At 46.1% G+C, this 16,762-nt stretch overlaps 1 protein-coding gene across 1 annotated transcript; it reads left to right on the forward strand.

Moving 5' to 3' along the window:
• The first annotated feature begins 5,948 nt into the window (after window positions 1-5,948).
• On the forward strand, window positions 5,949-9,900 carry BGLAP (bone gamma-carboxyglutamate protein). The gene is made up of 4 exons (XM_082203642.1): window positions 5,949-6,134; window positions 7,531-7,578; window positions 8,302-8,362; window positions 9,506-9,900. Exons 1-4 carry the CDS (start codon window positions 6,074-6,076, stop codon window positions 9,645-9,647), a joined length of 312 nt encoding a protein of 103 aa, XP_082059768.1. The 5' UTR covers window positions 5,949-6,073; the 3' UTR covers window positions 9,648-9,900.
• The last annotated feature ends 6,862 nt before the right edge of the window (window positions 9,901-16,762 follow it).

A 16,762-nucleotide genomic window follows, 5' to 3' on the forward strand; every position in this document is an offset into this window, starting at 1 on the left:
AACCTTCTGCTGCTAAGCTATGTCCCTTCCTATGGTACGATGTGCTGAGTTTTCAGCATTCTGAAACATTGCATAAATGCAAAAGCTATTTATTTTTAGGGGGTTAGAATTCCATGCTGTTCACCTCATCCCAGTGTTGTGACAGTGCCTGGTTTTGGAGCAGAATAGGGGTGGCCTTTCACAGCCCCAAAACAACATTAATCTGGTACAACGTGGCACTGGAGAGAGAGAGAGCCTGCTTTCTTGGCATGGTTCTCTTCCCATGCATCTGCTAGCGATTTGCATCCAGGGCAAGTGAGGGCGAAATACCCCATCCCATTTCCTCTCCCCAGATCTGGAGGCCATCCTGAGGCTTTGGAGCTCAGCAATATGGCCTGCTGTGAACGGATGAGGGAAAAGAAGGAGCCAAGGGCAAATTAAATCTTTGAGTTTCTCTTTGGCCCTGAACACATCCGCATGGAAAGGAAAAACCCCACAAATCTCTGCAGTTTGTGGGTAAATTACAGGCTTACAGGCTGTTTCCTCCTCTGCCCCTTGTTGCCAGTTGCTCTTGGCCCAGAGCCAGATCTCCTTTCTTCAGGGGCAGATTTCTTGTAAGGGTGAGGCGCAGTCCTTACATGGAAAGGACTTCCGTGTCACAAAAATAGCATGGAAAACAAAGATGACTGCCTGTGCGCCTATTTCCTAGGTCTGAGCTCTGCTTGCAAGCTGCTGTTATTGCCCCCTGACTTTATGTAGGTAGCCCTCCCAAGCCAGCTCCTAGCCCCTCCAACCATCTTTCCCAGGCATTGAATGTGGTCCTCCAAGCATCTCTTTCCGGCCTCCTAAACTCCCCAGACCATGTCCATCACTTGCTCCTGCTCTACACTCTCCTTAAGTGCTTTTTTTGCCTGGCTGATATGTTTGCAATGACTGCAGCCTCCTGTTGTGTCACCTTCATTCCCTCACATCCACCCAGCGCTCTGCTGCCAACATTATTCACCACCTTGTTACTTTGATGATGCCGTTCCCTCCCAACCCCTTAATTCCTTACACTGCTTTTGTGTCTGCTCCTGGAACCTTTGGAACCCTCTGTGCCTCCCTATCTCTGTGTTTATTTCTAGAGAGGTCCCATCCTGTGACCCTCACCGCTGCGGGATGTGCCTCTCGATCATCTTCGCAGCTGTGGGGGCCTTGGGAGGCGTTTACGCCGTCGCCACCTCCTCTCTGGGCCTTGTTCACGGGCCCATGTGTCAGTACCCCCTGGCCAACGGGACGCTGGAGTGGGGCCGCCCCTTTGAGAGCAGCTTGGAGGACTTCAGGTGAGCCAGGGGTCTGGAGGGCGTTGTGGGGAGCGGCTTCAGATAGCTCCAGTTTTGGCACATGGGAGACCCTTCAGAGCAGGCACAGCGGTGTTTCTGAGTTATTTTAAAGGAGACATTACTCGCGCCGGGCGTCTCAAGTGGCAGGGAGTTCCAGGGGCTGAGCAAACCAGGCTCCCTTTGAAGGAAAGAGCTCCGGAGGCACAAAGCCACTTTTTGTTGATATTTGATTTATGTACAGATGTGTAGAAATGGAGCGTCGCTGGAGGCAAAGAGAGGATGCCCCTTCAAGATCAGCTTTGCTGACTTAAAGCTCTTTTTGTCTCTTCCTAACCCAGGGACGCAGGTGGCACTGTGGGTTAAACCACAGAGCCTAGGGCTTGCCGATCAGAAGGTCGGCGGTTTGAATCCCCGCAATGACGGGGTGAGCTCCCGTTGCTCAGTCCCTGCTCCTGCCAACCTAGCACTTCGAAAGCACGTCTAAGTGCAAGTAGATAAATAGGTACTGCTCCGGCGGGAAGGTAAACAGCATTTCCATGCGCTGTTCTGGTTCGCCAGAAGCGGCTTAGTCCTGCTGGCCACATGACCCGGAAGCTGTACGCCGGCTCCCTTGGCCAGTAAAGTGAAATGAGTGCTGCAACCCCAGAGTTGGTCACGACTGGACCTAATGGTCAGGGGTCCCTTGACCTTGACCTTTACCCCAGGGTGGGGCCCTGCCGTGGCCCTCCTTGTTTTCTCCCATCCTAAGTCTCCCATCCTCCTTGTTTTCTCCCATCCACTCAGTGGATTTGTAACTGGCTGACTGCCCGAACCCAAAGGGTGCTCATCAATGGTTCCTCTTCGTCCTGGAGAAGAGTGACTAGTGGGGTGCCACAGGGTTCTGTCTTGGGCCCGGTCTTATTCAACATCTTTATCAACGACTTGGATGATGGACTCAAGGGCATCCTGATCAAATTTGCAGATGACACCAAACTGGGAGGGGTGGCTAACACCCCAGAGGACAGGATCACACTTCAAAACGACCTTGACAGATTAGAGAACTGGGCCAAAACAAACAAGATGAATTTTAACAGGGAGAAATGTAAAGTATTGCACTTGGGCAAAAAAAATGAGAGGCACAAATACAAGATGGGTGACACCTGGCTTGAGAGCAGTACATGTGAAAAGGATCTAGGAGTCTTGGTTGACCACAAACTTGACATGAGCCAACAGTGTGACGCGGCAGCTAAAAAAGCCAATGCAATTCTGGGCTGCATCAATAGGAGTATAGCATCTAGATCAAGGGAAGTAATAGTGCCACTGTATTCTGCTCTGGTCAGACCACACCTGGAGTACTGTGTCCAGTTCTGGGCACCACAATTCAAGAAGGACACTGACAAACTGGAACGTGTCCAGAGGAGGGCAACCAAAATGGTCCAAGGCCTGGAAACGATGCCTTATGAGGAACGGCTAAGGGAGCTGGGCATGTTTAGCCTGGAGAAGAGGAGGTTAAGGGGTGATATGATAGCCATGTTCAAATATATAAAAGGATGTCACATAGAGGAGGGAGAAAGGTTGTTTTCTGCTGCTCCAGAGAAGCGGACATGGAGCAATGGATCCAAACTACAAGAAAGAAGATTCCACCTAAACATTCGGAAGAACTTCCTGACAGTAAGAGCTGTTCGACAGTGGAATTTGCTGCCAAGGAGTGTGGTGGAGTCTCCTACTTTGGAGGTCTTTAAGCAGAGGCTTGACAACCATATGTCAGGAGTGCTCTGATGGTGTTTCCTGCTTGGCAGGGGGTTGGACTCGATGGCCCTTGTGGTCTCTTCCAACTCTATGATTCTATGATTCTATGATCTATTGCCACCGCCCTCCGTCACTGAAAATCCCTTGTTCCCTCAAATGATTCCACCCATTTCCTCTCACTGCCTCTTATGCCTGGAACTCCCTCCTGGAACATCTTTGTGTGACCACCTCCCTTATTTCCTTTCAAAGTCCCTTCTCCAAATTTACTTTTTCCAGGAAGCCTTTAGATCATCCACACCTTGGTCCCTAACCCTCTGGCCAATCCAAAGTACATGCAATTGAAACAGCCATATATGCCTCCCCTGCTTACCTGTGTGCCTCCATTCTCCCCTTCCTCTGTTGGTTGTTTCTTGTGTCTGCTTTAGATTGTAAGCCCTTGGGGCAAGGACCTGGCCCTCCTGTTATTTGTAAAGTACCATGGTGCTATATCAATTAAGAAGAATAGAATCAGATTATAGGAAGTTACGTGAATAGAAACATCCAAATGCTTCGGCACCATTTTACCTCCCAAACTAATTGCTTATATCTGCCTTGCGACAGCCCTTAAAGATCAAGAAGTAGAGATTGAGGCAGTGAGAGTGGTATGTCTAAATCTACCTTCTGTGCAGTGCTCAGATTGCAGAGAGGAAGGGCTCAAACCCACAAGCCCCACCTCTCCCAATTTTAGTGAAACCATACCTCTAACCATATCTTATAAAACCTACAGCCTGGTACATGAAGGGAATGCAGTGGATGTAGCCTACCTTGATTTCAGCAAGGCATTTGACAAGGTGCCCCATGATATTCTTGTAAAGAAGCTGGTAAAATGCGGTCTTGACTATGCTACCACTCAGTGGATTTGTAACTGGCTGACTGACCGAACCCAAAGGGTGCTCATCAATGGTTCCTCTTCATCCTGGAGAAGAGTGACTAGTGGGGTGCCACAGGGTTCTGTCTTGGGCCCGGTCTTATTCAACATCTTTATCAACGCCTTGGATGATGGACTCAAGGGCATCCTGATCAAATTTGCAGATGACACCAAACTGGGAGGGGTGGCTAACACCCCAGAGGACAGGATCACACTTCAAAACGACCTTGACAGATTAGAGAACTGGGCAAAAACAAACAAGATGAATTTTAACAGGGAGAAATGTAAAGTATTGCACTTGGGCAAAAAAAATGAGAGGCACAAATACAAGAAGGGTGACAGCTGGCTTGAGAGCAGTACATGTGAAAAGGATCTAGGAGTCTTGGTTGACCACAAACGTGACATAAGCCAACAGTGTGACGCGGCAGCTAAAAAAGCCAATGCAATTCTGGGCTGCATCAATAGGAGTATAGCATCTAGATCAAGGGAAGTAATAGTGCCACTGTATTCTGCTCTGGTCAGACCTCACCTGGAGTACTGTGTCCAGTTCTGGGCACCACAGTTCAAGAAGGACACTGACAAACTGGAACGTGTCCAGAGGAGGGCAACCAAAATGGTCAAAGGCCTGGAAACGATGCCTTATGAGGAACGGCTAAGGGAGCTGGGCATGTTTAGCCTGGAGAAGAGGAGGTTAAGGGGTGATATGATAGCTATGTTCAAATATATAAAAGAATGTCACATAGAGAAGGAAGAAAGGTTGTTTTCTGCTGCTCCAGAGAAGCGGACATGGAGCAATGGATCCAAACTACAAGAAAGAAGATTCCACCTAAACATTAGGAAGAACTTCCTGACAGTAAGAGCTGTTTGACAGTGGAATTTGCTGCCAAGGAGTGTGGTGGAGTCTCCTACTTTGGAGGTCTTTAAGCAGAGGCTTGACAACCATATGTCAGGAGTGCTCTGATGGTGTTTCCTGCTTGGCAGGGGGTTGGACTCGATGGCCCTTGTGGTCTCTTCCAACTCTATGATTCTATGATTAAGCAGGAGGCTGGCTTCACTGCCATTCACAAACTCTTAGTGAGTTCATAGCCGGGGCGAGATTCAGACTGGGGACTTTCCTGATGCATTGCACTGTCTCTTAACCAAAAACCTCTTATGGGAATAATTGGAGGCATGTGAATTGATGACCAAAGCAACAGCTGAAGAGGAGCTTTGCTGCTTGCACCTGAGCTGCTGCAGCACACCAGGAGGTCAAATCTTCGATCCACACACTGCATTAAAGCTTTTTCAGCGTAAAACACACAGAAGCATAGAATTTTAGAGTTGGACAAGACCCCAAGGATCATCTAGTCCAACTCCCTGCAATTCAGGAATATGCGGCTGTCCCTTACGGGAATCAAACCTGCAACCTAGATGCTATCAGCACTGCGTTCTAACCAACTGAGCTATCCAGGCTGACTTCCCCCAAAGAATCCTGGGTTCTGTAGCTTATTATAGGTGCTGGAAATGGTAACTATGAGGGAGGATACTACACTTCCCAGGATTATTTGGAGGGGAGTCATGTGCTTTAAATGTGTTTCAAATATGCTTTCCAATATATATTGCGTCCCCAGTCTGCTTTGATTTGAAACCTGAGCCACCCAACAGCTTGAAATCTAGGTAGCTGCCTTCCTTCCTTCCTTCCTTCCTTCCTTCCTTCCTTCCTTCCTGAGCTTTGGGTCCCCAAAACACCCCAACTCCCAGTGCTGCAAAAGCATCACGGCTTACCAGTCTGACTGTGGCGTCCACCCTGCCCTGCCCCTTCCTTGCAGGCCAGTGAGCTTGCCTTCTCCAGATGATGTCCTTGCCCCCCAAACCACAATTACTGCTTGGACTTGGCAGCCTTCCTGCCCAGCAGATGGGCTCCAAAATAGACCTGGCTTCCTGCCCCTTCTGAGGTTGGAGCGAGGAGGAAGGAGGAGGTCCTGTGGGCTGTCCCTCCTGCCAAGTGGGCTGGGGGGGCTGGGGGCTGCCAGAACAGTATAAATCAGGAGCAGAGACCCAGGAAGGGCACTGCAAGAAGCAACTGGAGGAAGCAAGCAAGCAAGCATCTCCAGACCTTTAGAGAACATCTCCCCACTAGCAAACAGCATCAATCAAGATGAACAAGTTGATTCTGGTGAGCTTCCTGGCGGTGGCCACACTCTGCCTTTGCCAAGCAGGTAAGTGGCCAAACCATCTCTGGGTTATGATTCTCTATGTGGCCGCAGATGGGGTTGCAGGTGCCATCGAAATCCAGTCTTCTCAACGCACCTACATGTGAGCAAAGCTAAATATTTAGACAAGAAATCACAGTTTTAAGATTGTGGGTACAGTGGTGCCCCGCAAGACGAATGCCTCGCAAGACGAAAAACTCGCTAGACGAAAGAGTTTTCCGTTTTTTGAGTCGTTCCGCAAGACGAATTTCCCTGTGGGCTTGCTTCGCAAGACGAAACGTCTTGCGAGTTCTTGCGAATTTGTTTCCTTTTTCTTAAAGCCGCTAAGCGCTAAGCCGTTAATAGCCGCTAAGCCATTAATAGCCGCTAAGCCGCTAATAGCCGTGCTTCGCAAGACGAAAAAACCGCAAGACGAAGAGACTCGCGGAACGGATTAATTTCGTCTTGCGAGGCACCACTGTATTTCCAGGGTGTGCCAGCTTTTTAAACAAAAAGAATAACCTTCAGGACCCAGAGATGCCAACATCACTTCAGATTAATTTCTGCCTTCAAAGGTGACCCACCGTTTCTCTGCCCCCCCACCCCCCTCCATGCCAGTGGTGGTGTAGCGTTTAGAGTGTCGGACTAGGACCTGGGAGATCAGGGTTCAAATCCCCACTCAGCCATGAAGCCCCCTGGGTGACTTTGGGTCAGCCACTGCCTCTCAGCCTAACCTACCTCAGGGTTGTTGGGCAGACGTGTGTACACCACCTCAAGCTCTTTGGAGGAACGGTAGGGTATAAATGAAATAAAGGTTACTATTATTCTAGGGGATGCGGGTGGCGCTGTGGGTTAAACCACAGATCCTAGGATTTGCCGATCAGAAGGTTGGCGGTTCAAATCCCCACGGCGGGGTGAGCTCCCGTTGCTCGGTCCCTGCTCCTGCCAACCTAGCAGTTCGAAAGCACGTCAAAGTGCAAAGAGATAAATAGGTACCGCTCTGGTGGGAAGGTAAATGGTGTTTCCGTGCGCTGCTCTGGTTTGCCAGAAGCGGCTTAGTCATGCTGGCCACATGACCTGGAAGCTGTACGCCGGCTCCCTCGGCCAATAAAGTGAGATGAGCACCGCAACCCCAGAGTCGGTCACAACTGGACCTAATGATCAGGGGTCCCTTTACCTTTACTATCATTCCTGGCCCTTCCCTTGGCTGCAGTTTCAGCAGGCATTGCCTCTGTACTTACCAAGCTTATCTCAGTCACAAGGGTATGACATTGTTACATTGAAAGTTGAGGTTCTTAGGAAGTGCTCAAGCCCAAACCATGCCCTTGGGTGACAGGCATTACAACTGTTCCCTGATGCCTCACTTGGCCAAGGGGCAAGTAGCCTTTTGCTCACTGCAGTTGCCCTTCTTCTCCTTTTCCAGATGACTCTGCCCCCTCCAACAGTGCCAACGACTCACCCAGCTCTGAAGGTCAGTTTATCTCCACTTTTATTCCTTTCTTGCTTTTTTATTATTAGATAATTGCTTCGAAGAGACATATCTGTAGATGTGACCTAGGTTTGCAAACTTGGAAAATTTGAGGGGGGATAGAGGGAAGGCGGGAGAGTTGTAGCTGAGTGGTGATGTGTTTTGCATGCAGAAGGTCTCAGATTCAATTGCCCACATCTTCAATTAGAGCTGGGTGGGAGAAGGCTATCAAAAGCCCTGGAGAGCCATTGCTTATCAGTGTAGAACAGAGCTTTCCAAACTGTATCGCGACATGTTAGTGTATCAGCTGCAGTGTGTCGCACAAACACTCCCCGCACTCTTTCCAGGGCTGGAAAGGGGTTAGTTTAACCCCCAGTTTGCTAGTAAAACTGAATTACTCTGTCGCGAAATGATGCATATCCAAAAAGTGTGTCCCCAACTTGAAAAGTTTGGAAAGCTCTGGTGTAGACAATACTGAGCTAGATGGGCCACAGCAGCTTCTTGTGTTTCTAAAAGTATGGAAATCTCTCTTTTCCCTTTCTGTTCCACAATGAGGGCTAGAATCACGTTGCTTTTCAAAATGAAAACGGAGACTGTCAGGATCTTTGGTTTCACTCCTGAGCCACAAGCCCTACTGATGGCAGGGAGGAGGCAAATAGGGAGAACTCCTCCTGTAGAGGGGTGAGGCAGTGCTGTTGATAAAATATGCGACTTTTCCTCTTGCAGCTTTTGTCTCCAGGCGCGTCAGTGCTCAAGTAGTGAAGAGACACAAGAGGAACTATAACAGGTAAAGATAAATGCGCAACTTGTCATGAGCTAGAAATCTGGGGTGGGGTGGGCTCCCTAATGGCTTTGAAGATGCCTCCATGAGGTTCCAAACATTGGACAGAGAATATTTACCCAGATAATGTCAGCACAGGGCTCTGTAAAGCAGCTGTTACTCTCTCTGCTGCAAGGATTGGCTGGATGCATCAAATGTGCATTCCACTTGGTGGAGAAACAGAACCCAGGGGAAGAGTATGCATATGAAGAGGTGGGACTATGCAGATTGGAGGGGAGGACTAAATGGTGGGAAATGGAACAAGGGGTAGATTTAGCTCTTATCCCTACAGTGTCTGCTCACCTTGCAGCTCTTTGCTTTCTCTGACACAATTGTTCCTATTCACTCCTCTGATGGAAAAGTGTAACCTTGCAATTAATGCAAAATCTCCAGCCCTCACCCTGGCATCTAGTGGAGGGGAAGAATTTTATTTCCATTTGTGCTTAAAAGTGGACCTACTTTCTGAAACACAGCTGTCTTTTGAAATGCGCACTTCTTCAAATTTTGCAATGCAGTCCTCCAGCCAATTAGTTAATGAATTAATTTCATTAATTAGAATTTATAGGCTGCTTGCTTTTAAGGGGGGGAAACCCTCAAAGCATCTTATCAAACAAATAAAAACAATAAAATTACCAATAAAAAATAGTTAAATCCAGCTATTCAAAACAATGTAAAATCTATTATAAGCTAAAAAAACAAATTAAAAAACATGTCAACGTTCTACTTAACTGGAGAGGCTTGCCCGAAGAAAAATGTTTGTAGCAGGCACTGAAGAGAGTGCAGTGGAGGTACCTGCCTGAAGTCAAAATAGGCAGGGAGTTCCAGAGTGTGGTGTAATGTATACAAAATGCATATACTAGGGTAAAAGTGTGCATAATCATTACGTTAGGTTTTTGCAAATGTTTTGCAAAAATGTATACTGGGCAAAATTAGGAGAAATTTTACAATGAACGTTGAAGATTTTTAATGGGGATTTTTGCATTAAGAAATGTGTATCTTGCTAAGTTAAAGTTTTGTATACGTGGATATCCTTTGGCATACTGAGAACATTTTGATATAGCCCCAAAATGGCTGCTAAATGCTCCAACCATGGCTTCTGCTCCCTGGCAGGTTCTACAACACCCGTGCAGCCCCAACCCCAGACCCCCTTGAGCCCCTGCGAGAGGTTTGTGAGCTGAACCCCGACTGCGACGAGCTGGCCGACCACATCGGCTTCCAAGAAGCTTACAGGAGATTCTATGGGCCAGTATAGAGACCCTGCTCAAATTCAGCCCAGTGTGTGGGACAGAAAAGAGAGAGACCAGCGTCTGGGGGTAGGGATCTACTCGCTTTGGTGCTATGCAATCCTTATCTCTTAAGATCCACAGCAGGATCCATGCCTTGAAATACCCTGAGCAGATACGGCTTGTAACTACTGTGCCTTTGCTTCCTGGCTGCCTCTGTAATATGCTTGCTTTAAAAATTGGTGTTCTATGAATAAAATATTAAATAATTTAAAAACATAAGCACACTTCTTTTCTTTCACTGAGCTGTGCACATGATATGCTTTTTTGGTGCTACATGGTGCTGTCCTATGCAGTTCTGTAGCTTTCCCTAACCTGGTGAGCTGCAGAATTTTGGACTACAACTCCCAACAGCCCCAGCACTGTACCCTGGGGCTGATGGGAGCTGAGGTGCAAAACTTCTGCAGGCCCCAAGTTTGGGGGAAGTTGTATGCTGAACTGAGATATTCTGGTGGTGGTAATGGTTGGATGAGAGTTGGAGGAGGCTGCCACTGGCTGACTTGGTTACATAGATCTTAAATAAGGGCATAAATACAGCCTGAGCATAGGATGGAGAGGCTCACAGCATCTGCATTCCCATTGATTTTGTTTCCCCACTGGGTTCCCAGGGAAGCCCCAAATCACAGATTTGGGTCCAGCACAGAGCAGACATGCCTCTGTGTGTGCAGCTTCCAGGATCAGCCAAAACTCACCCAAACACAGCCCTGCTTTGCCTATTGTTCTCTCCTTGGATGACATAGCAGCCAGCCAGGTGAAGTGGGAAAAGACCCAACCATTTGTCTCTATGGCAACAGAGATAACCTTTTAAAGATGCTGTTGATGGGTATGTACCTAAGGCCATTACCTTAACAAAGGAAATGGTTTGCTTTGGGGGTTCTGGTTTTCTTTTACACATTCTAGCTTCATGTAAGCCTGGAAGGGATGCGTGGGTATAATCTAGACTGACCCCCTTTCTATAACAATCTAATACACTCAGGCCAGCACTTAGCATTGTGGTTTGTGGGTGTCAATGCACAGCATAAACAATGAATTGTTCAAATCTTTACACCAAAGATAGACAACCTCTTTTCATCATTTTCCCTTCTGGGTAGCCTAGCAGGGGCTGAATTCTGGTGATGGGTGGAGCCAGCCAAAGTTCAGATGATAGGCAGAGCCAGAATCAAAAGTGTTCCCCGTTTCCTTATAGGGACTGTTTTTCACCATGGTCATATGAGAATTCCGAATCCTTTGCAGGTCTACCCAGAAATCAGTCCCATTGGGTTTCATGGAGTTACTCTCAAGCCAGTAGAGGACATTTGCTAGAAAGCAAATGAAAGTACTTGTCTTCTGACTCTAGGGTACTATGCACACCCACACACCCACAAAAAACAGAAAGCTACCAATTTGTTCTCTCATACAGCCAGTGGCGTAGCAAGGTCAGGTGGTACCCGGTGCGGAAAATTTCTTGTCCCTCCCCCTCCCCCCGAAATGAAATTATTAAAAGAAGGAAAAATAAGAAACTTACAGTTGCAAGTGTTATTTTTTGGTTTATTTACTTAACATTGTGCATATAAGCACTTAAGCTTTCCCCCCTAACTTTCTCTGCAAATTTTATTTAATGCTTTGTTGATTTTTAAAACTATGTAACATAAGTAATAATCAGAAAAAATAAATAATAATCAAACATTGATTCCAAAATTCTTTTCAAATTACATATTGCACTTTGTTATTTTCCGATTATTACATCTTAGCTTCCGTGTTTGTTTTCTTAGTTAAGTGTTTACTCTTCCCAGCAGCTTTTCTATTTGCACACCCAAAACCAAAGCTTCTGTTTGAAAAGGGGAGTACTATGGAGTGTTCACAAGAAAGACCTAGCATTAAAGACGGGTATCTCTCACACAATGTTAAATGTACATACCTCTTGGGACAAAACAGGAAGTTGCCTACCTTTCCATTGTTCCAGTACATCTCTGGACACGCTTTATCAAACAAAGACACCAGCCAGGAATATCGGAGCAAAACAGCAGCCAGCAGGCTTGATCTTTCTTAAAGAAACTGTTGCAACAGGACTTCCCCCCCAACTCAACAAAGGAGCAGGAAAAAGCCCCAAACCAAAGTGCGTTCCAACTTTTATCAGTTCCTACAAAACTACCTGCAACACCCCTAAAACTACATCATGCATACATCACAATTTCATCACACTTTGGGAGGGTCTGGAGCTGAAACCTAGATCAGCCTTCCACCCCCTTCCATGATCTCCACCTTACACCTATTAAGTAAGGGGGAAAAGAACAATTTACAAATTCCTGGTTTCCTGGCCAAGTAATCATCTCCTTATCCTGGCCAAGGATCTAGCCCATTCCCAAATGGTCTGTCATCATAGTTCGTGGGATGGCTAGCTGTCTGACACCCATTTGCCAAGGTGTCAGGAATTATTTCTGGTGGGAGAGAAAGTGGTTTTATGCCCTGAGGATTATGGCTGCCTTTTCGTGCAATCCAAGTCCATCCCCCTTCGGTAGCCATCCTTTCCCTAAGTAAAACAAAAGTGGTCTGGTGGAAATCCGATGAACATTTGATTTTATAGAAATATCTGAAGGTTTCCTATAGTATAGAATGTGTGCTTGAATGTTTCTGGACCCTGAACTGGAGAAGGAAGGAAATGATTTATTAAAAATGGATATATCGTAGAAACAGTGGCTTTTCGTCAGTGACCTTGTTATGAATGTGGATGGAGATAGATGCTGAAAGTTTGCCTGCAGTACCCTTGTGTTTCTCTCCAGGGAGCGTTCTCAGCTAACGTTTATTTGGTTCTCCTTGGCTCTGACAGGTTATCTGAATGCATTGGTTCAGCCATCCGGACTACCCAGCTTGTAGATGAGTGAGGCAGCCTTCTTCATTGAAAGTGTGTGTCTGAAACTGCCCTTATTTATGGGAGTCTCGTATTTAATTACAAAGAAAGAATATGTTCATGGGAATGTGTGCATAGTGTGGTGCTTTGCGGGACATTTGTTGTGGAGCTGGGATGGGAAGAACTTTCAATGTCCTGTTTTTCCCCTCAGCCAGGCCTGGAGGTGGGGGGAAAAGATACCGAAAATTTTGACGAGGGAAAGGCAATGGGGCAGATTTGTCAGGCTTGTGCAGGCACGGCTTGAAGACTTTACACAGAAACCCACGCGGGTTTCCCCACACATAACAGGCAGGGAGCCAGCTCAGATAGAAAGGCAGCAACCATTTTATTCGCTTTTTAAGCGCCGGCTACATCCATCGCTTCGCTCACACCCTACCTCTCCTTCTGTGCGTTCCAGGGCTTGGGTCCTGAGCTGAGGGAGCTCTTGCTTCTTTCCTTCCAGGTCCCCAACACAATGGGACTTCCTTTTGAGCAGACAAGTTTAGAGTTGTCCATAAACTGCAGTTCTTGGTAGTGGTGTTGTGTGTGTGTGTGCGTAATACTAATTTTCAGTACATGTCCTTTGCGCTTAGGGAATTAATGTGCCTTGAATATACAGAATATTAACCTTTGGGCAGCTTCAATCAGATATAGGCACGCCTTCACTTAGGAGCGTTATTAAATCCAGTAGGTCTGCGTAAACATGCTGCAAGATCCTTTTCCACGTTTGTAGCACTACCCCCAAAGTTAAACTTTAAATCAGTGGTGTCTGCAGACAGTTTTTCCAGGTCATGTGGCCAGCATGACTAAGCCACTTCTGGCAAAACCAGAGCAGCGCATGGAAATGCCATTTACCTTCCTGCCAGAGCAGTACCTATTTATCTACTTGCACTTTGACGTGCTTTCGAACTACTAGGTTGGCAGGAGCTGGGACCAAGCAACGGGAGCTCACCCCGTCATGGAGATTCGAACCACCGACCTTCTGATTGGCAAGCCCAAGGTTCAGTGGTTTACACCACAGCGTATTATTATGCACAGTCTGCATATTAACATATGTCTGTCTTTCTCTCTCTCTTTCCTTTCTTTTTTTCTTTCAAAAACCTGATACCAGATGCTTGTCTTCTACTGTCCAGGTTCAGGGTGGGGCTGTAGATTGATTGTATGTGGGGGTGGGGATAGCTGCTTCATGGGCCCATGCTTTTGTGGGTGCCATACCCCTGAGAACATTGACGTATCATCACTTGCTTCTGCCCCACAGCAGGAGCTGTGCTGTGCATGGCCAGTATCTGTTTGTGTTTTAAAAATTAATGCTCAGCCCTTGGATCACCTGCCCAGAGCTATGAGGAGTGGGAAGGACTCAGGGGCCAGGCATCTGCTTTGCATGCAGAAGGTCCTGACGATGCAGAAGATGCAGAGAGAGGTTTATCTGAATGCTGCCTAGGACGGGGTGTCCTGGTGTGGTCTGTATGCGGTGAAGCAGACAGAGGAAGAACCCTATATGTTAACAGGGAGAAACCCGTGTTCTCTGTAAGGAACAAAGTGAACAAGCATGAGGTTGTACATATGTTCTTCTCAGTTATATGTTTATGAAAGTAAAGTTTCTTTTGGATATAAAGAGTCTGGATGCATCACTTGAATGCACAGTTTCTCCTGTGACATGTGAACGTTTCGTAAACATTAATTGGAGAACTGCATTGCAACATTCATATGGTTTCGTAATGAAAAATTTCATTTTGTTTTGGTTCTCATATTGGTTTGGAAATTGAGGATCGGATAGATTCACTTTTAAAGGCAAACCGATTTGATTGTCTCCCCCCTTCCTAGGCAGGGTAAAGAAGCCTCTTTCTGCTGACTTCATAAGGACTCCTCGCACAGACACTGCAGAAACTACACATTTTGACAGTCTGGGTGTTCCACCAGTAGATTGGTGTGTAAACAGTCAGCAGGGAAAATCAACAACAAAATAATGTTTTATATCACCTGTTTATTGACTAGTGAAGCAGCAAAAGTCACCAAGGCTTTTTGAATAAGAATGTTGACAAGTCAGAGTCGAGCGGATAGAAAAGGAGGAGGAGGAAACTGCGAGCTCAGCCCAGTCTGGAAGTCATGATTTTTCTTTTTCTTTTTCCATTTGGACTATTTTTTCTGTCTTTATTTTTCTTACATTTTCAAAACTGGTTATGTTGGATAATCTGTTTGTTTGGTTTTTTTCATTACGTAACACTAATGTGGTAGCCGATCACCAGTTTAGCAGGAGAAGAGAAAGAAAGACATTCCATGCAACCAGAGAGTGGATTTGCCAATTCAGAGAATCCAACAATTCAACAAATGGAGGTGGTGCGTTGGACAAGCAGAAGGAAGGAAAGGAAGGAGGGAAGGAGGGAGGGAGGGAGGGTGTTTGGTTCTCCCTACACCTTCACTTTGCCCTGGCCTAGCTGGCTAAAAGGAGGTGCCAGAGGGGAACTCTCAGTGGAAGATGTGCCAACCTCAAGGGCCCCCCAACTCTGACTCAGGAAATGAATGGAGGAAAGATAGATAGCAGAGGAAGAAGGAAGATTTATAAGGGAAGAGTAATGCATGGAAGAGCAAAGATGATGTGTTGGCCGCAATGGTTCTTGTTCGGCTCATAATGTGAGACCACCCAGGAGTAGCCAACATATCACCAGAAGTGAATCCTCACGGCCGAAGACACTCAGACATGGGCTAGAAAAGTACTCCATCAAAAGCTGTAGAAAAGTATATGACTAATACATCTGGCAATATCACTTCAGTGGTGATGACCGTGGGCATCTTGGAGGAATCTTGGAGAACCATCTTGGAGAAACAGAAATTAAACATTCTTCAGCATACTTTCAGACATATCATGGAATATTACTCATGATGGCTCAGATTCCCTAATAAAATATTATAATAATATCTAATTTAATGTTATATTTTAAATTGTTCTAACCTACCCTGGAATCTTAGCATGCAAGAGAGGTAATAAATTAAAACAACATAGGTGTATAAATCTTGAGGAAGGTAGAAATACATTTGTTGTGAAAAAAAAATTGAGCCTTAAACAACCCCAGAAGCACCACTGATTGGATGTAGAGATTTGCAGGACTCTTCCCATAACTGATTCTTATTTGTCTAGAAACAGAAAATCATACTGAACAAAATCCCAAATCAATTTCTGCTCTGGAGTCAAACAATCACCCTAATAAGCGATTCAGTAAAACACCACTTACCACGAACTGAAGAAGATGAGTGGCAGAAGAGATGTCAGAACGGAAGGTGCAGGTGGAAAACCCCAACACAGCAGTCCTTTTATACACATTCATTTGAAGCTGGAAGCAAATAGTTTGATGTGATGACATTAAATTGGCTAAGTATATGACCTGCTCTAGATTGCACCAGACTGTTCCTAGCTATCATCTGGCTAAGTGGAATATGTTCCAAGATGCTATCCCGCATGCCAGGTGACGCCTTGTCTCAGGAAGCTGTTGTGCTTAATTTTCTATCAGCTTCAGCTTGGATGTTTGTTGTGTTCCTTTTAATGGGATTTGGGCAGTGCCAGATTTACATATGGGCTGAGTGGGCAGCAGTCCAGGGCCTCAAAATCTAGGGGGGGGGGCTTAGCCTCTTGCTTTAAAAGACAACAACAACAAAAACTGGCAGATTTTACTGGCTAGGCTCAGTTTCTTAGTAACATGACGTATGAGTCTTCGACTGTATAACAGTTATACAGTCGTATCTTGGATCCCAAACATCTTGGTACGTGGACATTTTGGCAAAGCCGGAAGTGAGTGTTCCAGTTTGTGAACATTCTTTGGAACCCAAATGTCCGATGGGGCTTCCGTGGCTTCCGTGGAGTTTCCTGCAGCCAATCAGAAGCCACACTTTGGTTTCTGAACGTTTTTGAAGTCAAACGGACTTCCGGAACGGATTCTGTTTGACTTCCAAGGTACGACTGTATAAGTGTGTACTTACTGTTTAGTAAAGTTTGTGGAGGCTTTAAAGCTACTCAGAATCAGATGAGAAAGTCAGCTATGGAGCAGTTCAAGTGTTCAGGTCACTGTGCATGCGTTTTGAGAACCACTGGGGTTTTTTTATATATATCATTGTGAATCACAATAATACTTAATTCTGACTTTTGTGAAAGTAATAATGCGTAAATGCTACGAAAATGATGCTAGTAAATAAAAGTGACCCAAAACAACAACAACCCAGAAGGAA

The sequence above is a fragment of the Podarcis vaucheri genome, assembly GCF_965113315.1.
Source record: "Podarcis vaucheri genome assembly, chromosome: 16".
Lineage (NCBI taxonomy): Eukaryota > Metazoa > Chordata > Lepidosauria > Squamata > Lacertidae > Podarcis > Podarcis vaucheri.

Excerpts from the sequence above, each read along its gene's own strand:
- BGLAP (XM_082203642.1), top strand. The coding sequence starts at position 6,074 with ATGAACAAGTTGATTCTGGTGAGCTTCCTGGCGGTGGCCACACTCTGC. Across the intron at positions 6,135-7,530 it reads ACTCTGCCTTTGCCAAGCAG|ATGACTCTGCCCCCTCCAAC; the intron begins GTAAGTGGCCAA and ends CTCCTTTTCCAG. Across the intron at positions 8,363-9,505 it reads CACAAGAGGAACTATAACAG|GTTCTACAACACCCGTGCAG; the intron begins GTAAAGATAAAT and ends GCTCCCTGGCAG.